General features: G+C 43.4%; 2 protein-coding genes across 3 annotated transcripts in view; one reads left to right on the top strand and one right to left on the bottom strand.

Moving 5' to 3' along the window:
* The first annotated feature begins 1,192 nt into the window (after positions 1 to 1,192).
* Positions 1,193 to 6,538, top strand: guk1b (guanylate kinase 1b). 2 transcript variants are annotated; one of them, XM_041935543.1, is made up of 9 exons: positions 1,193 to 1,302; positions 2,275 to 2,390; positions 2,615 to 2,656; positions 3,004 to 3,129; positions 4,326 to 4,422; positions 5,051 to 5,189; positions 5,512 to 5,596; positions 5,677 to 5,762; positions 5,907 to 6,538. In XM_041935543.1, exons 2-9 carry the CDS (start codon positions 2,279 to 2,281, stop codon positions 5,937 to 5,939), a joined length of 720 nt encoding a protein of 239 aa, XP_041791477.1. In that variant the 5' UTR covers positions 1,193 to 1,302; positions 2,275 to 2,278; the 3' UTR covers positions 5,940 to 6,538. The 2 variants fall into 2 exon arrangements, with proteins under 2 accessions (XP_041791477.1, XP_041791478.1); XM_041935544.1 differs by lacking the exon at positions 3,004 to 3,129.
* Positions 6,539 to 6,683: 145 nt separating this feature from the next.
* obscna (obscurin, cytoskeletal calmodulin and titin-interacting RhoGEF a) overlaps positions 6,684 to 20,577 on the bottom strand; it is a 39,029-nt gene continuing 25,135 nt past the window's right edge. The window contains exons 46-75 of the mRNA XM_041935345.1: positions 20,288 to 20,465; positions 19,667 to 19,780; positions 19,383 to 19,550; positions 19,070 to 19,172; positions 18,850 to 18,979; positions 18,642 to 18,747; positions 16,732 to 16,840; positions 16,442 to 16,575; positions 16,244 to 16,356; positions 15,979 to 16,147; positions 15,678 to 15,765; positions 15,399 to 15,599; positions 15,227 to 15,287; positions 15,060 to 15,137; positions 14,794 to 14,966; positions 14,579 to 14,605; positions 14,299 to 14,451; positions 14,037 to 14,082; positions 13,857 to 13,934; positions 11,944 to 13,687; positions 11,636 to 11,764; positions 11,425 to 11,547; positions 10,122 to 10,289; positions 9,808 to 9,913; positions 9,297 to 9,536; positions 8,296 to 8,519; positions 8,173 to 8,187; positions 7,849 to 7,945; positions 7,469 to 7,618; positions 6,684 to 7,348 (exon numbers count right to left, since the gene is read on the bottom strand). Coding sequence (XP_041791279.1) covers positions 7,168 to 7,348; positions 7,469 to 7,618; positions 7,849 to 7,945; positions 8,173 to 8,187; positions 8,296 to 8,519; positions 9,297 to 9,536; positions 9,808 to 9,913; positions 10,122 to 10,289; positions 11,425 to 11,547; positions 11,636 to 11,764; positions 11,944 to 13,687; positions 13,857 to 13,934; positions 14,037 to 14,082; positions 14,299 to 14,451; positions 14,579 to 14,605; positions 14,794 to 14,966; positions 15,060 to 15,137; positions 15,227 to 15,287; positions 15,399 to 15,599; positions 15,678 to 15,765; positions 15,979 to 16,147; positions 16,244 to 16,356; positions 16,442 to 16,575; positions 16,732 to 16,840; positions 18,642 to 18,747; positions 18,850 to 18,979; positions 19,070 to 19,172; positions 19,383 to 19,550; positions 19,667 to 19,780; positions 20,288 to 20,465 — 5,406 coding nt within the window. The 3' untranslated portion in view covers positions 6,684 to 7,167. The remainder of the gene's footprint in view (positions 7,349 to 7,468; positions 7,619 to 7,848; positions 7,946 to 8,172; positions 8,188 to 8,295; positions 8,520 to 9,296; positions 9,537 to 9,807; positions 9,914 to 10,121; positions 10,290 to 11,424; positions 11,548 to 11,635; positions 11,765 to 11,943; positions 13,688 to 13,856; positions 13,935 to 14,036; positions 14,083 to 14,298; positions 14,452 to 14,578; positions 14,606 to 14,793; positions 14,967 to 15,059; positions 15,138 to 15,226; positions 15,288 to 15,398; positions 15,600 to 15,677; positions 15,766 to 15,978; positions 16,148 to 16,243; positions 16,357 to 16,441; positions 16,576 to 16,731; positions 16,841 to 18,641; positions 18,748 to 18,849; positions 18,980 to 19,069; positions 19,173 to 19,382; positions 19,551 to 19,666; positions 19,781 to 20,287; positions 20,466 to 20,577) is intronic.

The following is a 20,577-nucleotide window of genomic DNA, read 5'->3' as shown; positions in this document are numbered from 1 at the left end:
AATCACCTGCAAAGCACATGTACATAGTTTTGTGTATGTTTGGACTGGTGTGTGTATATGATGTTGACTAGCAGAACAACCCGACTGTATTTACTGTACAGAGTTTGTCTTTGCTCGGATCATTTATTATTTGTGTAGCTTCTGTAGGTTGGAAACATTTACAGTAATCCCATCACATTCAGGCTCATTTTGTCTTTGTCACTGATTGTGTTTCTTTGTATAGGATCATTAATAAATCTAATTTTATCAATGTCATTACAATAAAACGTGTGTCTAAAAGTTGCTGCGTCAGAATATATATCAAGTGTGGGAATCACATGAATGTCAGTGGACTGCGAGGTTGTTTAGGCCTTGTTATGATGACTCCGTGTGGTGGATTCGCCCTTTAAGAAGTGGGTCGCTGCAGGATTAGGCAAGCAGAGCCCATTGCAGCTCACCCACAGTCGAGGGACGCTAAACCCTGCTATTCTGAGCCCTTACTGTGTGGGGGACAGAAGACCACTCAGGCCTCTATGAGGTTCAATCACACTGAGAGAGAAAACACCACAAAAATCACGATCTTATTAATAGCAAAATAATTTAGAGTCCGACAGCAGTTAGTTTTAACTTTAATGTTTGTTCTTTCTCCAGTTTTCACAATCTAGCCCCACTAAAGTGAGAAAAATGAAAGAGCAGAGTAGTTTCCCTCGCACTTTGACCTCAAGCTGCTCCAGTAGAACTGTTTAATAGACTGTGGCTGCACTGAGCAGCTTGAATATGTGTAACTTTCTGAAACTTCCTCAAAGTCAAACTATGCTCAATAAGTAAAGGTTAAAAAAAGCTTCTTTCAGAGCAACATGGTTTGAGTTTAACAACAAGGAAAGACTGGTAAAAATTACAGTTTATTTACCTCCATAACCTTAACCTGTTTTTTTTTTTCCTTTCAAAGTCACTGTTGTTTAAGCGACAGGTCTCTGGATTCACAGCAGGAACAAATTCAGAAATGCATCTGCACAAAGCTTCTGCTGCAGGACACTTTCCAGGATTTCAACAGCGAAACAATCAGTTGTTCATGAGATCTCCTCCTCGGTGCGGATAAAAACAAGTCATCACGCACACATGTGATTGGTCAGTGAGGTGAAGGGAGGTGGTTGTAATTCAGACTGACAGTGAGCTGCTTCAGTGAAACAGTCTGACAAACACACACCCACACCCACACACAAACACACACACATTGTGCAGAGTTAAGTCAGGAGCCTGGCTGAAGAATCATCTGCTCTGAACGTCTCTACGACACAGACTGTGCAGGCAGTGTGAGAGAAGGTAAGATGGAACTTTTGACTTGTTAAAACCTGGAAATTAGCTTTTTTTAATCATTAAATGACTCAATGTAACGGCACACTGTGATTACTGGGAGATCAGGTGCAAACCTCAACTAAAACCAAGGGAAAAGTGCATCATTCTTAACTTACACTGTGCAGCCTGGCATACTGCACATTCCTCAACTGTTTTTAATAAGTGTTAAAAGCTTCAAAAATTGTTGAGAAAAGGAGGCAAAACTGAGTTTATGATTTTACCTAAAGCTGCAGGTGAAACTGATGATTATTCCCTGTGCCGAGATGCTGAGGTTCAGGTTGGATGTTTTTTGACTGTTACAGACTTTGACTGTATTATTAAGCAATTATCTTAATGGGGATTGTAAATGAGTTGAATCAAAGTGTCCCTGAAACATCATCCTCTCTTAGCGCAGCAGGTAAATGGGTCACCTGTCCTGGACCCTTTGTGCCGCCTGGCCCAGATCCAATTAATCCCGCTGACTGACCTCGTGACTTCATTAACAGGCGTTCTTAACATTAACCTGAGGGCCTCCGGCTGTCTAACGAGTCAGCAATTAGGACATGTTTCAGTATTTTAATTAAGGAAATAGGAAGGAGAATTTCCTAAGTGTCAGTTAATTAATTGCGAAGATTAAAACCACAATAAAATAGCAGAGGTCTGCGTTTAACCCTCTGTGTGCGTGTTGGGATGTTTCCACCTGACAGCGTAGTGGTTACGAGCAGCTTGGATCAAAGGATTAGCCTTACTTCACATTACCAGGTAATAGGATAGCTGGTGAGCTTTACCAGCACTGCACTGGTAACGTATAAGTAGAAGAGGAGTTTAAAAACTTTTCTCTGAACAAAACAATCCACACCTAGATCTGACACCGTCCTTTTCAGTGCTACATTTTCACAGACTTATTTTTAATCTGCTTTTGGCCCACACCTGAGCTGACTCTCCCCCCGTCTGCCTCAGAACAATGTCAGGACCGAGGCCCGTGGTGCTGAGCGGCCCCTCCGGAGCAGGGAAGAGCACCCTGCTGAAGAGGCTGATGAAGGAACACGAGGGCGTCTTCGGATTCAGCGTGTCTCGTACGTTTGTGCGCCAACTGGTGATTGGCTTGCCTCGCATAAAATCCCGTCTGAGGAGGAAGTTGGACAGGAGTCAGAGTGTCTCAGCTCGATGGTCTAATCCTGCGCTGGCCAATACATTCTGTGCTATACATCAGTAAATCTGTGCAGCGATTTAGCGGTTCACTTAGACATCTCTCAAAAGCAACATTACTGATTTTAATGTTGAAATCCTCTCTTCACAGACACAACAAGAAACCCTCGACCAGGAGAGGAAGATGGCAAAGGTACAGTAGTTCTGGCTCGAACAGACACTTTTTAGTATCTGCACAAGTGTTACAAGTGGGTGGTTGATGTTTTTAACACCCTCGCATTGATTCGCACAGTGATTCACCATGCAGGAGCCCTGGACTTGGATTTGAATGCGTAGAGCTGTGATAAAAGTGTATTTTACACCTCTTTGCTTTTGTTTCTGTACCACGTTTCCCAGCCTTCCCCTCCTGCCTGGTCTAAAATAACGCTCACAACACTTCTTACTCCCAAGTGAAGTGCACAAATGGTTTTGTCCCCCCTGTGTAGCTCCCGTGGTATAAGGGATAAACCTCTCTCTGTGCCTGTTTTGCTTTCTCCATAGGGCTGAACAAGCTCCCCATGCTTCTGGGGGCTACTTTACTGCCCGTAGCAGACGTCTTATCCTCTGAAGACTTAGAAATGTCAACCTCATTTTCGTGTCCAAACGAATCAGAAACCGCAGATAAAGGTGACCTCAGTGTGACTCCTGATCACAGTTTTTTTACGGCAGAGGGATGGGGGTTACTTTCATCATCCTGCCACGCTGTCATTGGACGCATAGGAACGAGTCATGTGACAAACAAAAAGAGAAAAAGAAAAGGAATCGGGATCAGTTGACACTTTGGAGTAAAAAGCTTTTGAAAATAGCCCCCTGTTATGCCTCAGTAGTGGTTCCCATTTCAGTCACGTGAGGTTTCGTGTCCAAAGAACTGTCCCATTTCCCACTGTGGCTGATAGAGCTTTGATGAACCAACCATTAGCATCACAGGAGAGTGATCCATGAAGTGAATCGTTGCTGGGATGTGCAGGATCTATCCAAGCTTTTCAAGCATGTATGTTGAAACTCCAGGAAAATACTCGACTGTTCAACTTTTTATCTGTACTGACAAACTGGACACTGGATATATTTGATTCATCTAAAATATGTCCCATCATTTGGGTAACACAATAGTGGATTTTGCTCACTTCATGCTAAAATGAGGTTTTGATCTTGCTCAGAAATTTTCCATGTACTGCAGTTTTTTTCCCTGAGTGCTGTCTAAAAGTGATTCTGCCTTGTTTGCAGGCTTATTATTTATTTGTTGACAGCACAGCCACTTCCCATTTTATCCAGCGTTTCCTTTCCGATCGTTACTGCAGCCTGAGACGACTCCTTCATGTTTTCATGCTAATGATTGTGTGCTATCGCAGTGCCCATTAGTGGTAGGATGTAGTAATGTGTTTGTTTCGAAAACTTTAGATCCCCAGAGGTTTTGATGTTGAAGATTTAGGCCTATGGATCTGGTATGGACAAAATAACGCTCTCTCGAGCAGTTATACTAATGGTGTCTTTTGGCAGAAAACATATTTCTCATGTTTGCATGCTTTCCTCTAACAGAATGACTGTTTGTTTTGCCAATTTCAACACAGAGTCTCAAATTTAGCTCAAAGGAGAACAACACACACTTGAACACACACTTCCAGCTGCGTACAACAAGCTTAGCCTTTGTGCCTCGATTTTCTTCAGTTCTGCCTGTTGATGTTCACTGTTTATTGTGGTGAAACCGGGGTCATCTTTCACTGAATTGTAGATTTGATTTTCCGTCACCTCTCTTCAAACATTTCTTTCCACTGTGCAAATTTCCATGGCGGAGCGAGATTCATTATAAATGTTGCCTCTGGCAGATTACCACTTCACAACGAGAGAGGCCATGCAGGAGCGAATCGACAAAGGAGACTTCATCGAAAACGCTGAGTTTTCTGGCAACATGTATGGAACGAGGTAAATATTTGCGTGAATGTCACCATAGAAAACATCTGTGATTTAGATGCATAATCACTGAAATCCCTATTTTTATACACAATTGATTTAATTGTTTAAATTATTTTTCCCAATTTCAGCAATCATGTAAGTGGCAATGCCTTGTTAGTGATTCAAACACTAATTGCTGGTTAATAAGAGCTAGCTGATAAGTTGTTAAAGTATCATTGTCACTGATATTGGTTAAACTTAAATCAACAGATATCACTATCACCCTACTGTCTTACATAAGAGCATATCCTCAGGCTTAGTCAGAGGGATCAAGAGGATATGTAATAGCGCGGTCACAGATGGCGCTATAACCCCATTACGTCAAAAAGAGCGACGCTGCGGCTCAGCACCTTGTGTGTCGAGTTTAATCTCTTCCTCTTATTCTGAAGATAAGAGGAAGAGAGCACGAGTCCGAGCAGCTTGGATCAATGCAGCGATCCTCTTACCTTATTTTCCACGTGTGAGAGGCACAAAATGACATGATTATACTCTCAGTACCTGGTGGGATGTTGTCAAGGTCGGCCATGTTCAGCTGTATAGTCTGGAAAAGCCTCTTGTTTCATATAATTTCATAACGTAACGATGTTTGATTCTCTAGTAAAGCTGCCATAGAAGACGTGCAGGCCAGGAACCTAATCTGCATCTTAGATGTCGACATCCAGGGAGTGAAGAGGATTAAAGAGACTGACCTGAACCCCATCTACATCTCCATCCAGCCTCCATCCATGGAGATCCTGGTAAAGACCCAGCTTAACGCTCCTCTCATCTTATTTTATTAATTAAGGTCTGTTTTTGCAAAGTCGGCTAGATGCAAATTTGTGACATTTAGTTTTTTGTTCTATACTTTGATGGCCATATTAAATTTACCTCAAGATTTCCTTTTTCTTTAAAAATTCTGAATACTGAGGGACAGGATGAAGCGATAAGAATCAAATTGGTCTGAGAATTAAACACAAACAAATATAACTTTGTGAATATTGAAGACACGACTGCTCTTTAGTTATTTGATGGAGCAGCTCTGGTTTCAGAGGTAACATCTTGTTTCACTGTCGGTCTCAGGAAAAGCGACTGAGGGACAGGCAGACAGAGACAGAGGAGAGCTTACAGAAACGCCTGGAGGCAGCACGCGTTGATATGGAGCTCAGTAAGTTTCCCCGCAGCTCTGCTTGGACATGATGCTGAATTAAAAACAACCGCTGCAGCTGACTCAATTCTCCTTTCAAGGTCAGGAGCCCGGAGTGTTTGATGTTGTTATCGTCAATGACGACTTAGAGAGGGCCTACGAGGAGCTGAAAGAGATCCTCAATGAAGTGAGTAAAACCACGACATATCCTTGCACACTTTGCCACTGCTGTTTGGCAGCTGTGCATAGACCCTCTTGTACAGTTTTCACGATGCTCTGGACATTAAATACACAAAATGTAAACAAACTCCTCTCACCACTCTTTGCACAGGAAATCAAAAAAGTTCAGGAGGCCAAATCATAAGAGGGGAAGAGTGAGACAGTCTTTCTGCTGCTGGACAGAACCAACACTTGTGACTCACACAAACACACAAAAGTTTGTTTTTCTTTTACCCTCATGTTATACGGTCAGAGGTTTCATGCTCAATGACGCTCAGACAGGAAAGAGGGACGCTGAATTGAAAGATTTTGTTCTCGACCGAGAGAACGTGGGCTTGTGTTAGATTTAGTGAAGTCAGTGGTCGATATCTAGGTATGAAAATCCAAATCCATACATTTCTGCCAGCTGGCTCAGCTGCCAGGTAAAAGAAAACGATAGGTACAACTGCCAAACTATGTGCTACATTTGATGTTTATAGTTAAAGTAGTCTTAAAGTTTGGCACTGGCCTGCCCGCAAGTGTGGAGTACACATCAGTACCACCAGGCAGTACCTGGTACACACACACACTGCAAGAAGCTTCAAAAATAGTGACATTTTAATCTATTTGTTTTGTTGATTTCTAATACCGTAGCAATAAATTCACTCATAGTTAAATGTATTATAGAAGATGTTGCTGATTTACTTTCATGACTAATATTATTAGTATTTAAATATTAATTCAATATTACTTGAAGTCGGTGCATCTAAGAAAAAATCACTTCAAGTAATACATTTAAAACATTTGCATGTGTTTTTGTGTGTTTGTAAACAAATGAGACTGAATAAAGAACGTGAGGACAATGACTGACTGTTTTTGTGCCATTTAATCCATCTTTCACTCACTATTTAAGTCTTATGAAACCAATGACACCTATGAATCTAATTCATTTCCCATTTATACATTGTAACTTTAAGGCATAATGTGTAAATTTCTAAATAAAATATATCACTCAGAAAAATATCTGCTTTCTGTATGAAGAAGAATAGCACAGAAAATATTTTTCTCTCAGGCCAAACATGTGCATCCGTCTGATACTGAGAAACACAGGGACGGTTTCTCTTTTACGAGTCACGCGCTCGTCGCTGAGACTAAACCTTATCCCTGATATGTTTCCATGTCAGCACAAAAACTGCAGCAAACTCACATACACAAGCTAACGGATAAATACGCATTAAGACGCATCACATTTTCAAAATCAGAGGATACTAAAATGATTCTAGGAGTCTGACCTGGCACTGGCCAGCCAGAAAAGAGCCACACAGGAAACATCCAGCTGAAAGGAAACGTTAGAAGGCTGCCATGTCGGAGGGAGAAACCCCTGCAGTGTTGCCTTACTGGAAGAAGGGACCCTGAAGTTTGGTGCGGACCTGGTCTCGCTTCTCCTCCTTCTGCTTGAGGTAATCTTTCAGCTTGTCTGTGGAGAAACACACTTTGGAGTGTCGGCCTTTGTGTGGGGCGCGATGGGCACGCAGCCAGGGGTTCTGGAGACACTCGGCTGCAGTGGGTCTGCCCCTACATTCAGACATATACACATTTATTCATTATTTTGCTTGGTTCACATAAGAAGACTGAGAGCTTGAATGCAAACTTGTGCTCTGCACGTCTAGACTACATGTCAAGGATGGCACGAACCAGGATTTGTTATTCAGGCTGCTCTTCATGAAGTTTAAGGCTCCCTCTGACAGACCAGGGTAACAGCGTCCAAACTGGATCTTCCCTTTCTTGATGTTTCTGTCTTGCTCCCAGCCAAGCTCTGCATGGAACGGGCTGTCGGCACTCAGCCTAGTGAAGAATGGGGAAAAAACACATACAAACATTATTCAGCATCTCAGAATTTCAGTAGCATTGTGAATAAGTCATGAATTGATCAGCCTAGAAGACTTCAATAGGAATATTATCTTAAGAAAAACAACTTGACAACTCAAGTAGTAAGATTTTAGTCCAGCAAAATGGCTGAATACTTATTAAAACTACACTATATGCAACTTCTCCACCCGCGTCTCTATACTTACATGATGAACGACAGAACTCCAACAGCCCAAACGTCGGTTTCAGGGCCGACACCTTGACCCTCCAGGATTTCCGGAGCTTTGGGAAGGACAATATAAACTAACAAAACAGACAGACACATTGTTCTTAAAGAGCCGTGCTGTTACTCACAGTGCCACATTCACTCACATGCTTCATTTGTTGAATTATGAAAAACCAGAAAGAAATGGATAAAAAAAATGATAAGAAAATGGACTTGGGTGTATTAGGCTATGGTAGCTGAAGTGGATGAAGTTAGGCTGAATTATTTCCATCCATCAATCCGTCCTCCCTTAAAGAATGTGTACCTTTGCTGCGGCAGTCTGTTGAAGGCCATGACAGTCAAAGGTTTAGTACATTAGAAGAATCTACAACAATGCAAGCATCAAAATCTATTAGTTTTTGAAATTCAACAAGAAATTCATCAGTACCTTTGCTCTCCGACAGGCCCTGGATGTGCTCGATGCTGAGAGGCTGACCGGGTGTGAAGGACTGAGCCGAGCCTAAGTCAACTATCTTCAGGTGGTTGCAATCATCCACCAGCATGTTGTCAGACTTCAGGTCCAGGTGGATGACCCGACGGCTGTGAAGGTAGTCGACTGCGCTCAGAATCTGAACCAGCAGCTCCGCGACGTGAGCCTCTGCGTAAAGGTCTCTGAGAGGGCACGAACGCAGAAAGATGGTTTTGCTGAATTTAACCACAGTGTGTGAGGAAATGGCACAAATGTGATGACTACAGGTTGCACAAAAATAACCATTTGGCTCATCTCCATTATCTGCAATTGGTGTTTAGTTTCCATTGATTTGTGCAGATTATTTTAAAACCACTTAAAAAGCAGTTCTAAATTACATCAAAAATAATCCATTAGATGAAATTAAATCATTCACTGTAACACCAGCATGGCAGCAAGTGTGAGAGGTTTGACCTATTGGCCCTAATTAGAGCAGCATTTCTCACAGGAAATCTGTTGCTTATTTTTCCTGCCTTCTTCAACTAACCAAGCGTCTTATTTTGGAATATTATCATTATACAGAGATCAGTTCTGCCTGGATTATTTCTCCTACAGGCCCCTCAGGGCAGAATAAGGAACTGAAAATATGGAGGCTTTCCAATGTTATGGACAGACTCCCTTGATGAAATATGTGCACAAGTGGAAATTTTGACCTGACGTTGGCACAGATCAGAAGTCTAGGTCTAACCATGGTCATTAGGAAATCATCATCACCATCATCATCAAATATATAGAGCAAATGTTATGTCAAGGTGACTCGCGACGACAAGTATGAAATAGTGATGTTTTCGAAGATGGAATAAAGTTTTCTTTGAATATCACTGCGTTTAAAAAATGGATACTTGATATCGTCCCTCTGTGTGTGAATCCATACGCAAACAACTTGGTCCTTGTCTTATGTTTCTCGAGCCTCCCTGTACCTCGCTGCCAGACTGTAGAGCAGCTCCTTGCCAGGGCAGAGCTCCTCCACTAACACCAGGTAGTAGGAGGTGATGTAGGCGGTGTGTAGCGGCACCAGGTGGGGGTGATGAAGCCTCTTCAGCAGCTGGTATTCCCTTAGCACCAGCTGCCTTTGCTCAGCCTGGTAAGGGGTGATCTTGGCAGCAAACACTTGGCTGGTCTCAACGTCCCTGCACAGGGTTACGACACTGAAACGACCCCTGAGAGAGAAGGAAGCAAAGAAGAATAGAGGATGGTCTGAATGAAGTGTTCTTCCTTAAAGATCCCAATCCTAACTCTGAGAATTAACGTTTGTTGGAAACTGCTCTTCTTTTTTACATATAAGGAGAAAAGAGATGAGAAACCCAAAGATATAAAAAAAAACTATCATTAAGCGGAGTATCAGCAAACAAACAAGTAAATACTCCTGAAGAAAACAAAAGTTACAGACAGTTTTGCTCTAAAATTGCAGTTTCTAATTAAAAATCCCACCTGTTGATCTCAGAGAGGAAACTGTAGTTCTTCTGTGTTGTCTGTTGTTCTGACGCAATGACCTTTGACCCCAGTGACTCAGTCTGGATGAGAGGAATGTGAGTGTCTGTGCAACAGAGTAAATACAGGTGAAAACTGTGTAACCCTCCATACAGTAGTATTCCTAACACTTCATACACTAGTATACTCCATAATGATGTGTATAGTTGCTGTAAATCAAAACACCAAACCGAAGCGGGGTCTCAGATAAAAAAAAAAAATGCATGTGCAACAGAGCAAACATGCACCATCATGTTTGAGAGTGTTTTCCTTGCCTTCGGGATGAGTCGCCATAACAACAGGTGCTGAAGCGTCACTGAAAGGTCCCGCTCCTGTCTTGGTGATGCAGCCCACCCTGAACACGTAAGAAGCTCCTCTGGGTAAATCCTTCACCACATAGCAGCTATCTGTCACCTCCTCTGACAGGACCGTCCATTCCCCACCTGAGGAGAAACACAACACCTGAGTTTACTACACTTACTGCACATTGTAATGCTTCTGCAGGAGATTTAGGCAACAGCAATTATTAAAGATATCATAGAAGAGGAAATACAATCATTGTTGCGGTCAATTTCAAAGCATAAAAGAAGCATACAGCCGCACACAGTGTGACTCTCAGTTTCCTTTCCCATCTATCGTTGTGCTAAGTTGTGCTTTTAAATCCATGTGTCAGGATAAGAATAGTATTCATCTCTGTCAACTAGTCTAATAGCAGAGGATCAGTCCTCAGAGCCAAAACAGTCCAACTATAGGACTCAGCTCCACAAACTGAAATCAGTCCAAACACTCTGTGCTGCACATGCCTGATCAGATACATTTCTAAGTCACTGACGTAAGTCCAGAAATGCTTGATAAAATGCCTGAATTTTTAAAAACTTTAAAAACTAAATTTAAGGAATTTCTGCTGTGGTCTTGAATTCTTTTGATTATTTCGTAGTGCTTGTCTCTCGCCCTGCCTCTCCTCTCCTCTGTTTTCTCTCTCCCTCTGTTGCAGGTTGAGCGCAGAGAGGCGGGGCGATCTCCTCGGCAGCAGGGCTCATTAGTCTCACCTGTTCGCCGTTATGCAATCAGCCCGGCTACTTAAGCCACTTCCAGACTCACCTCTGTGCCGGATGATTCCCTTTGCTACCCGCATGTTACCCTGCTCACGAGCTGATCTCCTGCCTCCTGTGTCTCTAGTTTTCATCAGTTTTCTCCTGGTCAACTTTTGTTTTTCTTAGTGACTTTTCCCTTTCGAGGTGATTGAGGTTTCTTTGACACTTTTGCCCTTATGGCGATTTTCAGTTGTTTAATCTTAGCTGTAGCGTTTTTTCCCCGCAAGGTGGTTTTTTTGTTGAAAATAAAGTATCAGATTAGATACTCTGCATCTGGGTCCTGGCTCTCTCTTTGACCGAACCGTAACAATTTCATTTTCATTATGAAATATTTTGAACATGTACATCTGCAAATAGGTTGTTTTTCAGATTTTATTAATTGGAACTATCAAATCATAGACAACTAATTTGATTAATTTGGTTTGGTCTTAACACATAACAGCAATTTGGTTTCTGTGCTGCTGTGTCAGCTTTGTGAACCCACCATCTGTACAGTACTGCACACAGTAAGTGATGGGGTCACTTGACTGAACTGGTCTCCAAACCAGCAGGACTCCACCTCCATCTAACTGGAGCACTTCAGACTTGTTGGGACGGACTGGCAGATCTGGAAATGATGGAGTAGAACAAACATACACAACCAGGTCATTTTGGAATAGAAACACATAAACCACAGAACTTAGCTTCTTCACTACCTTTTGTCTTTTTGAACGCAGGTATTTTAAAAGAAGGCAAGAGTTTGGAGGTCCTCTTTTTTGGACTCTCAAGACCACTGCTGTGCTCCCTTTCAGGTGGGATGGGAGCAGATCCTTTTACTATTGGTCCTGTAATAAAAGACAAATGCCAAAAGGGAAAAAAAACACTAGATGGGATAAAATGACAGAGTAGATGCACAATATAACACAACTTGCTTAAAAAAAATGTATTTTTAGCTGTTTTCTGAATATGGGTGCTGCTTGACATAATTCTGTTAATTTATGAAATAAAATGTGCAACAGTTCACCTCCTTTGCTCACATCCTCCTTACTAGAAGACCTGGAGAACAGTTTGGTCAGGCTGGAGGCTGAAGCTCTCATTTTCTTCCTCAGAGACATGGTGGGAGTATCTGGCTTCATGATCTCTCCTAGTGTGGGTCCTAACTCTGTGTTCTCCAGCTGGGAGTATGAATGGCCGGTCCAGGACTGCCTGCGGAAGATCTTTAGCAGTCCCAGCTTAGGTGACTTTCCCGTAGGTGGCCGGGCTTCGAGGGCTGGAGCGGATGCATGCCTCTGGAGGCCATGGCTCCCCTTCTTGTCCCTGGCCCTGGGAGGCCTCTCAGGAGCCTGAAGAGAAGAGAGGCTAGGACTGGGGCTTGCCGTTAGTGGGGTCCCTGGCTGACCTCTGCTGTTTGTAGATAAGTTGGGGTTGGAGCGGGTGCGGTTACGCGGCGGTGCCTGGGGATACGAGCTTCTGGGTTTAACTTCCTGGAATGAGCATGGGGATGGTGAAATCAGAGGCCCCCCCTGATCATCATACCCTTCACTCTCTCCTGATCTGTATCTTCCTCCGAGATGACCATGACTCAGCTCCTCACAGGAGCCGAGTCGACTTGAAGACTCAGAGCCACCATGTTCCAAAATAGAGGACTCAGCCAAAGACCCCTGGGAGCCAGCCAAGGTGTCACCCTCTGTCTGCTCCTGATGCAGTCTGGGGATCCTTCTGTTTCCAGCAAGGAGGCTTGAGGGAACAGATGATCCATCCAGCATGCAAGTCCCTTGTATTGGAGCGACTGAGCCTCGTCTTCTTGTGGGTCGCCGAGGGCTCGGGATGGCCAACAAATTTCTCCCTGCCACTTCATCATCGGTGAAATCTTCCTTCAGACTTTGAGAGCCTTCTTCTTCACCTGACTTTGTGCGCTTGGGTGAGCTTGGAGATCGCCGAGAATACTCATCAAGAGACCTGCTCCTCCTGTGAGGGGGTACGTTGGTGTGGGTGAGGCCTACACCACTGTCAAACGAACAGGACTTCTGCATTGTGGGCTGGACTGATGCTCGTCTCTGGCCGCGATTCGTCTCTGTCTCATCCTCCACGTATTCAATGAGAGGCTCATTGAGGCGTCCCGAAAAGCTTCTCCGGAGCGGTTTGCGGCCCCTCTCCTGCTTTTTGGCCTGGAACTTGTCCCGTAATGTCATGTGTCTGGCAGACATGGGTGAAAGCTGATGAGAGGTGCTGTAGAAAGTGCTTCGGATGACGCTGCCTCGAGGGATACGACCTCCGTCACTCCCTGAACCTTCATCCCCATCTGATAGGTAAAGAGATGGACTGCTGTCCTTGCTGAACCTACGCTCCCTTTGTGGTGTCTGTTGGCACGACACATCTGATGACGCAACTGACTGCCTGCTCATACTCCGCTCAAGCACACTCCTCCTTCCTACCATCTCCCCATCCTCTTCCTCCCCTAATGTCACCTCCTCTTCCTCCTCTGCATCTAGGTGGATTTTGGCAAAAGGCTCGGGGATCTGTGCTCTCTCCATTAAAGGATCATAGTCCTCCTCTGTTTCTTCCTCCTCCTCAGTCTGGCTGCAGTGCTGGAAAAAGTCCCAAGAGTCAGCTTCGTCATACTCGGATGAGGAGCCACTGCTCAGAGAGGTGCTGCTGTGTTCCTGGGGCTCGCGGGGTACTGTCACTGCAGTATCTCTGAGAGGAGCGTCCAGCAGCTCAGGGATGGGCCTCAACGTGAGAACTGACCCAATGCAAGTCAAAGAACGCTGGAAGGATAGATGGGAAAGGTACTAGTGAAGACATGTATTTTCTTTTAAGGAAATTCGATTATCTACTGTGAAACCAACTCATGTAATCACATTAAACTGAAAATTAACCAGCTAGTACATCGTTTTAACCTCTGAGGTTGTAGTGTCAATGAATGAGGTAACTCACCTGCCACTTCCTTTTCGAGATGAAGACTTTCAAAGTCTTTGTGTTGATTTCATCAGTGTCTTCTCCTGCATGTTCATCCTGAACACAGTTACAAAGATTTGTGTGTTTAGATGTTTGCCAGTTTTTTTTAACACAGTAAAGCTTGTTTAGATTTGATTACTGGGCTGTATTTCCTCTCACCTGGAACCATTCGTGGCTCAAGCACTCAAAGGCAGATGGCCGCTTCCTAGGCAGAGAAAAATTGAGAGTGGTCAGACGTGAGCTATGTTGCAGCTGAAAACAACACCTAATTGTGTTGTAAGGGCGTACTGGCAATATTTTTAGATCAACGACAGCTCAAATGTCTGTCTGTAATGTGAATAGGGTGCGAGCACAGCCACTAACTGACTAATAACTAGGCTAGTATGTGGCAGTGTAAGCAACAATAACACAGGTTCCCTACTCTGGATCTGGCTGTAGGAGCATGTGGAGAAAGTCCTGGGCCTCAGGGCTTCTGTACGTGACATCAGGGGCGTCCCAGTTCAGGGTCCCCTCCCCCACCCTCAGCAGTGTAGCACGGTCCGTCTCACCCACAAAAGGGCATCGGCACACCAGACTGTCACGATACAGAAAGAGTGTGACGTAAATGGTCAACAGAAACTAAGGTGTCATATGCACATAACTTTTATATACTATATATACTTTATATTGAAGATTTTGAAATATTCAAAATCGATACATACCATATATAGGCTATCACACCTACAGACCTGTCAGAGAGAACAAGATATTTTAATGTAATGCCTGACTTGGATCTGTTATTAATTGTTTACTGTACTTGTAATACGAGAGTGGTGGGTGTGTAGAACTAATCACATGCAACAAAAATACACAAAAGATAATTTGCAAATACTATCTGATGCAAGTCTCAGTTAGCCAGATAAGTAGTTAAACTCACCAGATATCAGTGGCCACAGTGACTGGCTCCAGGTGAACAATCTCAGGGGCAACAAACTCTGGTGTACCAATCATGCTGTATTGGTGTCTGGATGTGTCCATTTCTTGGCAGAAACCAAAGTCACAGATCTTGATCTCATCTCTGGGCGGATACACCATTAGGATATTATCAGGCTGAAGGGAGTATTAATAAAAAATTGAGTTAAAAACTGCTTAAAAATAATGACACAGTCAATAATGTAATGTTGCTCAGACTGGAAATCTCACTTTTATGTCCAGATGCAATATGTTCATGCTGTGAATGTGACCAACGCCTTCAAGGATTTGCTGGATGTATGACTGAACCTGAAATAAAACGCAGAATATTAGTCAAGAACCATACACAATATTTGCAAGAAAATAAGATTTTGTAGGGGATAAATGTAAGCTTGTACCTCTCTCTCTGAGACTGATCCTTTAAGTAATAAATGGTCCAGAAGTCCATGAGAACAGCACCTAGAAACAGTGTTAAAGAGCTCTTAACTGAAAACAAATCAAACTCAACAAAGTAAACTTACTGTGAGGAAGAAGGAGAGATCACATTGTAGCATTTAACAGGGAGGATACATTTCTGTGATCAGCACCAGAGTGCGTCTGGTGCAAAAAAAGTCCAGCAGACAGGCCACTCTGGGGTGAGCCAGGCGGGACAGCAGGTCCCTCTCCTGGAAGGCCCTGGTCCGAGTGCTGCTCCGCAGAGGCAGGAATTTAGCAGCAAACACTTCACCTGTCCTTCTGTGGATAACACGCTTCACTACGCCGAAGGTTCCCCTTAAAACAGAGAGACAGTCGAATCTTAACATGGCCCATTGGCAGGTTGGACTGCACCAATATGAAGTTTAGGCTTACCTTCCAATTTCCTCATGGACATCATAGACAGAGAATAATTTCCTCCTCTTCCCCAACTCCACCTCTCTCTCCTGACGCTCCAGTGGGCCTGCACAGAAAACAAAACCTGTGAATACAACAGGTGCACCTCTTGGACAGACTATCACAATATTTTCCTTTTCTTACAACAATATAATTTTATGGCATGGTTATGCCTGAGCTACATTGACCATTAGCCTTTGTTAAGGTTTTGCAGTTAGAAGGATTAATCAATATCTATAGAACTAAACTAGTAATCATAGCAGCATTGCTGTTGTCTCACCTTCCTCCACTGTCAGCTGAGCCTGGCACGACACATGGCCAGACTCATTGTAGGCGAAACAGATGTATATGCCACTGTCTTCACCCTCAGGGCACACTACGGTCACTGAGCAGCGGGCACCATGCTGTACAACCTCCACATTCTCACTGGCTGCAAGCTCCTCTCCATCCTCCAATCACAGAAGAGTATTGTTTGATTGGGATAAATTCTGGTCAAACTTTTGCCTTGTGACCCCTTAAAACATGTCTACCCTCCTGTGACCTACCTTGTACCACTCTATCTTAGGAGTAGGTCTTCCTGTGATGATGGCAGTAAATGTAGCTGGTTGGCCAGGCTCTACACACAGGTCCTCAGTGGGTACCTGGATGGAGGGAGGAGCTGAACAGGAGATCAGATCAGTTGGTACTCACACAAAGTTTGATAGAAGTCATACACTTACAGCACGTTAAAGAGACAAGAATACCGTCTGTAATTTCCTGCATTGACTCTGAGATGTAGATCTCTTCCTCTTCATCCTCTAGGTAACAGAGGGGCTGCTGTAGCACCTGACGCATCGATGTAGAGGCAGGGACAGCCTGTTCAGTACCACATTCAGCTCTGGAGACAAAGATAAGACAAAAGCAAAATGTAATTGTTAAAGGCTACCGATTAGTCCAGGAAAATAACATTTTTATCAGGTCACAAAACTACTTCATGGATTGTAAGATTTAGATTTACTCTTCTAGCTTTAGTTGTTGTTGGTACTAAACTTACTGTTCAGGGTCTTCAGGAGAGAAGAGCATCTTAGCAATAGAGGTGGGGCTGAAATCAGTCTGTAACCATTTCTTCACAAAGGCAGTGGACCAGCCCTCTGAGTCTGCATCTATGAAATCCACAGTTATGGCGCAGGCACTTAAAATAAACATTTTTTATATATATTTTGAGGAATTATCATGTTTCCTTGACTGTATTTTAAGTATAATGAATGACTGGAAAAGGAAAAGAGAAAAAGTACATTACCTTACATACCAGGAACAGTAATAATGCATTTCTTACCTTAGCACTTGAGTGTTTAACCCCACTAACCCAACACATCAACAGGAAATGGGCACATGCCCACTCCTGCATGGGGGGAAAAGGGACACCTGCCCAGCACATGACCATCTTTTGTTCGTAGGAGTGAAGAGTTAGCTGGGCATGCGTTGGCACGAGGAGAAAGGGGAATGTTGAATGGTTATTTGTTATTGTGACAATGATGACTTACATGGAACGGTCCATGTGAGAGACTTCCTGCTTTAGGACTAGTAGAGGAAAGATGGAAAATTCATGTAGGTTATGGACAATGGAAGGGCAAACATGGTAAACTGTGCAAAAATCCAGAAAAAAAATACTGTAAATATGGAGGAGACAATTTTTTGTCCATATAAATGTCATATGTCAGACTTGCAGTATGTTTTTATCAGTATCTAATAATTCCATTGAGTTTGGCTGAATTTTATTCTACTCTCTCTACTTTTATTGCTGAAATTGCTGACCCTGTCTGATAGTAACAAAAACAATAAATTAATAGATACTAGCACAGCTGGAAAGTTACTATGTAATATGGGACAGTAACAGCGGTACTGGCTATGCCCTCTCCGAAAGTGGAAACATGATGAAAAACACACAAACATTCCATACAATAAATGAATCAATGTGTTTTCATGGGTGAGGATGCTGGGAAGTGCAGTATGGTGTCCATGTTGAATGGTACAATAGCCACTACATCCTGCTGGGTTATGGCAATAGGAGGTCGTTGGAAATAGTAACTGTTAGGCATTAAGACTGGGGGCTTTTTCACACATGAATGAATAACCCAAAGGTGTGAATTAAACACAGCAGTGAAAGTGTTTGGGAATCATCACTAGTCAGATGAACAGATGAAATGAGCAGTGAAGCATATTCAAGACCAAAGAGCAAAGGTTACAACTGGCTGTGTACAGATATCCAGGTCAGAGATGATTATGGTTGTTATGGACATGGGCTTAATGTGGCTATGGTTGTTACAGCGATCTGGGACAGGGATTAGTAACTGATATTTGCATTCAGCACAGTTAACACTTATGAAGTATGAATCATGCTACCTTGACAATCACTGAACTCAAATGTCAATATCAGAAATGGAAAAATGAGAGATGAAAAACATGTGTTGGTATGGATTTAGCTCATGCGCACCACCATATTATACAGTTAATATTTGTCAATCCACATTTGCTGTACTGTGCAGATGGGGATCTTTCTGGATGAATAGACTGCACTCCATGCCATAATCCCAGGGGATCTAGTTACCAGTGATGTGGTAGTTTGAACTACTTATGATGTGAATATGTGTGAAATGGATAAAAGGAAAATGCGAGTAAAATCTCAACATGGCATCACCTGATAGAATGGATGATTGGTAGTGGTTGAAAGTGGAAATTGATGCAAACTGTTGCAGTTTGTTGTAAAGAGATGTCATATGATGTGATCGGGTGACGGGATCAGAAGTGAGGTGAACTGAAGTGGAAGTGGACAATGGCATGTGCTTTATCCCTTCTCAAGCACAGCTGGACGAGTGAAAGTGTGGAGTTTCCACATGAAAACCCTGTCTCGGGTCTCCACCCTGTGTGGAGGATATTTACCTGCAGCAGGTCTGGCTGTCCTACCTTTGGGAGGCAAGTCCTGTGGTTGGTCGTTCTCGATGTCAATCTGCGGTACATAAGCGGGGCACAGCCCTGCCTTGCACTTGACACAGCCAAACTCATTCGAAAGCTAAGCAAAACAAAACATTTCACACATTGTATCTTCACAGAACGTCCCTCAAATCAAATGTATCTTGAAACACTGTACACCTCTTGGATGTGGGTTTCATACCTCACACTCATACTGTCCAATATCTGCCTCTGTTGCACTGATGACCGTCAGACACAAGATCCCACTCCGAGCATCATTCAGGATGGAGTATTTTTGCTGGTCAGACAACTCTCTGCCTTCTTTCAACCACCTTCCAAACACAAACATAGATTTGTTTGATGCACACATGACCAAATAATATCGCAACTGCTGTGGCTACATTTACACTGTGTTGCCATACCTGATCCGTGGTAAAGGAGTAGTCAGTGTGGAGCAGGTAAACTGTATGTCCTCTCCTTCTATCAAACAAGCACTTTCCAGCCGACAAACAAATCTGGGTGGAGCTGGAGAGAAGAGAAATACATTAAGGTGTCATTAGGTCCTTAGGCCCTAAGGATTAGGAGTTTTAGTAGTAGTAATGTCACTGTATTCATAGTACTAATATGTTGAAGTGGTAGTAGTCATATTATAGCTCTCCTGTGTTCTTCTGTATGTTCATTCGAGTACAAACACAGACATGGCTCTGCAGCAACACTATCCACCTATCGACTCACCCTGCACCACAACCTTAGACAGAGTACCAGCACCGCCCATGAAGCTGTTAGCATAGCAAGCATACTGTCCAGAGTCCTCTGCGGTGAGGCTGTCCAGGATGAGACTGCAGGTGCCTGATCGGTCTTCTGTGATGATGTGACGGGGGTCATCCTCCAAAGGGAGACCATCTAAGAGGTGGACGTCAGATTTTTACTGTGAAACCTTTGTTCTAACACATAATGCACGATGGCAAAACATGGTGACTATATTCAGGCTATACATATTTTAATGAGATATTTCTGACCTTTGAGCCAGCTGACCGCTGGTTTTGGCGATCCTGTGACTTTACAGGTCAGCTTGATTGTCTGTCCTATCTTTGTTGTGCAGTCAGACAACAGTGACTCAAACACCGGTGGGCCTGTTGATTGACACAAACACAGAAATCACTCACCAAGCATTTAATGAAAATATCAGCCATATCAATCCCATAAAAAAGTTTGACCCTCAACAACAGTGAAGTGAGGAAAACAAAGGACAAGAGACCGCACCTCTAGTCCATCTGATACAACAGCTAGAGCAGGCATGTCAAACTGATTCCATAGAGGGCCGTGTGGCTGCAGGTTTTCATTCCAACCAAGGAGGAGCACACCAGGCTGGAATCAATTAATCAGCTGATCTCAGTCTTCAGCTGATAACTAAGTGATCCCTTGATGTTGATTGGTTGGCCTGGTGTGCTCCTCCTTGGTTGAAACAAAAACCTGCAGTCACACGGCCCTTTATGGAATCAGTTTGACATGCCTGAGCTAGAGGATTCCATGTGTCAGAGGTCAATGTAATCCATTAGCTGCCATTGTAATTTTAAGAACAGAACATACTGAGTGAAAATAGATTCAAAGTTCGCTTCCCTTCCCACAGAAGCACTTACTGTTAGTGGGCAGGCTGGAACGTTGCTGTAGCTCCTTCAGGTCCTTGAGCCAGGAGAGTTTAACCAGGGAGGAGCGGCCCTGCAGCGTGTACCTTCGCAGTGAACCTCTGTGCTCATGCCACAACCCCCACGACTTTTCATCGCCACCCACTGCCTCCTTTATTTCCACATCATTCAGCTGGGTAGGTTGCAAAAGTGAGAATGAGAAGGACAAGTGAATGGGAAGATGAGGTCAAGGGTTGGAAAAAGCACAGGAATAGTCATCACATGTGGCCAGATTTGTTTTTAAA

Source organism: Chelmon rostratus, chromosome 4 (genome assembly GCF_017976325.1).
Source record: "Chelmon rostratus isolate fCheRos1 chromosome 4, fCheRos1.pri, whole genome shotgun sequence".
Classification (NCBI taxonomy): Eukaryota; Metazoa; Chordata; class Actinopteri; order Chaetodontiformes; family Chaetodontidae; genus Chelmon; species Chelmon rostratus.
This window is presented reverse-complemented; position numbering and strand designations above follow the sequence as displayed.

Coding starts and splice junctions, on each gene's coding strand:
- guk1b (XM_041935543.1), top strand. CDS start 2,279: ATGTCAGGACCGAGGCCCGTGGTGCTGAGCGGCCCCTCCGGAGCAGGG. Junction 3,130..4,325: donor ATCAGAAACCGCAGATAAAG/GTGACCTCAGTG, acceptor TGCCTCTGGCAG/ATTACCACTTCACAACGAGA. Junction 5,190..5,511: donor CTCCATCCATGGAGATCCTG/GTAAAGACCCAG, acceptor TGTCGGTCTCAG/GAAAAGCGACTGAGGGACAG.